The sequence below is a fragment of the Trichogramma pretiosum genome, unplaced genomic scaffold (genome assembly GCF_000599845.2).
Source record: "Trichogramma pretiosum strain Unisexual culture from Peru unplaced genomic scaffold, Tpre_2.0 scaffold36, whole genome shotgun sequence".
NCBI classification, from domain to species: Eukaryota; Metazoa; Arthropoda; class Insecta; order Hymenoptera; family Trichogrammatidae; genus Trichogramma; species Trichogramma pretiosum.
Genome location: NW_019641685.1, coordinates 1068940 through 1072505, shown reverse-complemented (window position 1 = coordinate 1072505; position 3566 = coordinate 1068940). Strand labels below are relative to the sequence as shown.

General features: G+C 47.9%; 1 protein-coding gene across 1 annotated transcript; it reads left to right on the top strand.

The window, feature by feature from the left end:
* The first annotated feature begins 1505 nt into the window (after positions 1 to 1505).
* On the top strand, positions 1506 to 2950 carry LOC106659676 (formin-like protein 5). The gene is made up of 3 exons (XM_014382353.2): positions 1506 to 1764; positions 1891 to 2626; positions 2750 to 2950. Exons 1-3 carry the CDS (start codon positions 1676 to 1678, stop codon positions 2948 to 2950), a joined length of 1026 nt encoding a protein of 341 aa, XP_014237839.1. The 5' UTR covers positions 1506 to 1675.
* The last annotated feature ends 616 nt before the right edge of the window (positions 2951 to 3566 follow it).

The window sequence follows — 3566 nt, the reverse complement described above, 5'->3', positions numbered from 1 at the left end:
AAAAGTTTCGTCAACCGATTCAAACATTACGAAAAAAAAAAAAAATTATTTTGATATAGATGTTTTTCTCAAGTTTGAAAAAAGTAACTCGTATCAATTTGCCACCTCGTGGCGTTATAGTACATAAAGCAGCCCGGGAAAAAAGCCTCGGTATAATAATAACGCACGGGAGACGCGCGTAATCTTTCATCGGAAGAAGGCAAAATTTATAAATATTTATTAACTCTCCGCGCGCCCAGGAATATATGCTCTTCTCTGGTGCTGCTGCTGCTGCTCCTACGGATACACATACACAGAGTCGAGCTGCTCCCCGAGAGGATATAATACGCGCGCGAGCTGCGCACAGGCCGCGCGTCTCTCGATAAATTAAAAAGGCGTATAAATATATCTCGTAACATTTGGCATAAGTTATTACCGCGTATAATGCAAACGTACATATACACGATCCAATCATAAAGCATTGAAGGCTCTCTCGCGCGAGCGCAAAAGAAGAGAGAGAGAAAGAGATGATCGCGCGCCCCGCGCGCGTATATACTTATGTACGTACGGTATTATACGGTGTTGATGAGGTTCTCTCTCGAAATATATATTAAAAAGTGAAATGTGTACGTGTTAATACTCGCGGGGCGCGCGCGCGAGCTACGAGTCTCTTTCTCGCAGCATATAAACAGAGATCGTTGCGCCGAGATTGTTGCGGCGAAAATTGTGGAATAACGAATGTGCGCGCTGCTTTGGTCAAGCCAGTTGTTTTAGCTTGCTGCTGCCCCGTTGCGGATGCAAAAGAGAGACAGAGAGAGAGAGAGAGAGAGAAAAAAATTATGTGCGTTCGGTAGCAGTTTGTAATTAACAAACGAAACGGTTCCGCAATAACCGTTGAGATATATCATACGCGCATTCCGTTGCGAATGATATTATTGCGCCGAGCGGCCGAAATGAGAAGAAAAGTTGAGCGAGCGCGAAAGTCGAAGGGAGAGAGAGAGAGAGCAAGAGAGCTCGTTGCGAGCGCCCGAGGCTTCTAATGATGAAAGATGATCGAGCGAAAGGTGCGAGATTGAGAGATGCCTCCGAGAGATGCATCAATTCAATGCCCTTTTATATGTTTCGTCCTTAGAAACTTAATTAATGCTTCATTCGCGGGGCCGCGTTACAAATTGCTCACGCTCAATCGTCGTTCATTATAAATTTTAATATCGTCGCTCGAAGATAAATTTCGCTCTCGTATTTTATTTTATTAGCGTGTATTTATTATTAAATACCGCGTCGCGTGCTAATGCGCGAATAAAAGTTAATTCGAAATATTTTTTTTTTTTTTTTAAATCGTCAGATTGTTAAATTCGATTTTCAAAATAATCTCGTACATATATACAGCTGTCGATCGTTCGAACGAATTCGTTCGTTGTTTTTTCGTCCGTCGCTGTCTTCGGTAACCATGACTACTCGTCTAAACAGCTCTCGGCGAGCGAGAGAGATGTAGCAGTAACGATCTCGCGATGGTTCGGTAACCTTTCAAATTCTCCGTGTATTAAATCTTTTCATTCGTCAAATTCCCAGTTATTATTCGCGCTTCGACTCGAACAAATTTTTCGTTTAAATAATATATAATATTTCAATCGAATTTCCAAATTCTTCGTTTATCAATAATTTATCATCGTAAAATCGTAAAAATCGCGCAACGATGCCCTGCGACGGAAAAAACAAGTCTTGCCAGCAACGCCGACAGCTGCTGAACCAGCTGAAGTGCCTCATCACCACCATGGAAAGAAAGTGAGTCGAAGTGAAATAAAAAAAAAAAAAAAAAAAAATTGCTGATAATCTNAAAAAAAAAAAAAAAAAAAAAAAAAATTAGCAACTCCGGCTGATTTTACGACTCGCGATCGACGCGATCCGCAGAAAACCCTGCGAGTGGGACGAGCAGCCGTGCGAGCCCGCGCCCAAGTGCCCGCCTCCCCCGTGCTGTCCACCTCCGCCGCCATCCTGCAAGGCCGTTTGCCGGGTGACCTGCACCCCGAGCTGCAAGCAAACCATCTGCACGCCGCCCTGCCCACCGCTGTGTCCACCGCCTTGTCCGCCGCCTTGTCCGCCGCGCTGTCCACCACCCTGTCCGACGCCGTGTCCGCCGCCCGCCTGCAAGATGGTCTGCCAGCTCCAGTGTCCCAAGCCGTGTCCGCCACCGCCGTGCGGCGGTAAGAAACCCTCTTGCCAGCCACCGCCGCCGCCGTGTCCGCCACCCTGCGAGTGGGTCTGCCAGATGCAGTGCCCACCTCCGCCTTGTCCACCGCCCTGCCCGCCGCCCTGCAAGATGGTCTGCGAGGTGCCCTGCCCGAAGCCTTGTCCACCGCCTTGTCCGCCGCCCTGTCCACCGCCGCCGTCTTGCCAGATGGTCTGCCAGGTGCAGTGCCCGAAGCCGTGTCCACCGCCGGCCTGCCCGCCGACCTGTCCACCCTACAAGATGGTCTGCGAGGTGCCGTGCTCGAAGCCCTGCCCTCCGCCGCCGTGTCCCGCTCCTTGCAAGCCTGCGTCGCCCTGTCCGCCGCCCCAGAAGTGTCAGAGAGGCAAGCCCGTCTGTCAGCCGAGGACGTGTTACTCCGTGGTCACACCTGATAACAAGACGAAAATGGTCTGCTGCGTAAGTGTTTTTTTACCCACTCCTCTCTTAAAGAAAATCGATTATCACTTGCGCGAGTCGTTAAACGACCATCGTTTTATTTTCTGCCTCTCTTCTTCCTCTCTGCTGCTGCTGCGTGTGTAGGCACCTTTGAAGCGCTGCACGAGCTTCGAGCTGCGCGCCAGCATAATGAACAAATGCCAGTGCATCCGAAGAAACGGCCTGCAAGACAAATGCACCATGTCGGACTGCATGGGCTATCCCGAGTGCATGACCAAGCTCTTCCCGATCTGCGATCCCGGACAATGCGCTCTGCTGAAGCTCTGTTATTTAGGAGGCTCCTAAAAAAAAAAGGAAAAAACAAGAAGAAAAGGATTTTTTGACTTAGTGTTTTCTCGAACGTAATACACGCGGTGTGCAATGTACGTCTCATCGTTCTCCGCATTACGGAATTTGTATTCTCGCCTCTTTTTTATGTACGTACAGTTCTCTTTGGATCCCTTCGAAAACATGTTTATCGTAAATATAATGGTTATGCCTCGTGTCAAATAAGCCTTCGTTCGTGTTGTGTGTTGCGTTGTTGTATTCATCTGTATAATATACAAAATGTTTTTTCAATTGCTTCAACGCGCCGCTATTGCGCGCAGTTTGTTGGACTCTCCGAAAGAAGACGAAAAAACGGTAAAATCACGCACGCTGCTGCGTCAGAATTAATTTCGCGTTGCGTCACACACGAGTGTTGTTTTTTTTTTTTTTTTTTGCTCTCTCTCTCTCTTCCGAGTTACAATAATGCGAGCAGTTGCACGTATCCCGTCATGTACACATACACACACACGTTGTGATCGAGTACACGATTCATTTTTGCGCGCATCTCGGCCGAATAATCTCTTTTTGCTCGAACGATCCTGTAATTCAAAATTCTTGCCCGCGCGCAGATATCATCTTCATTCGCGGGTTAAAA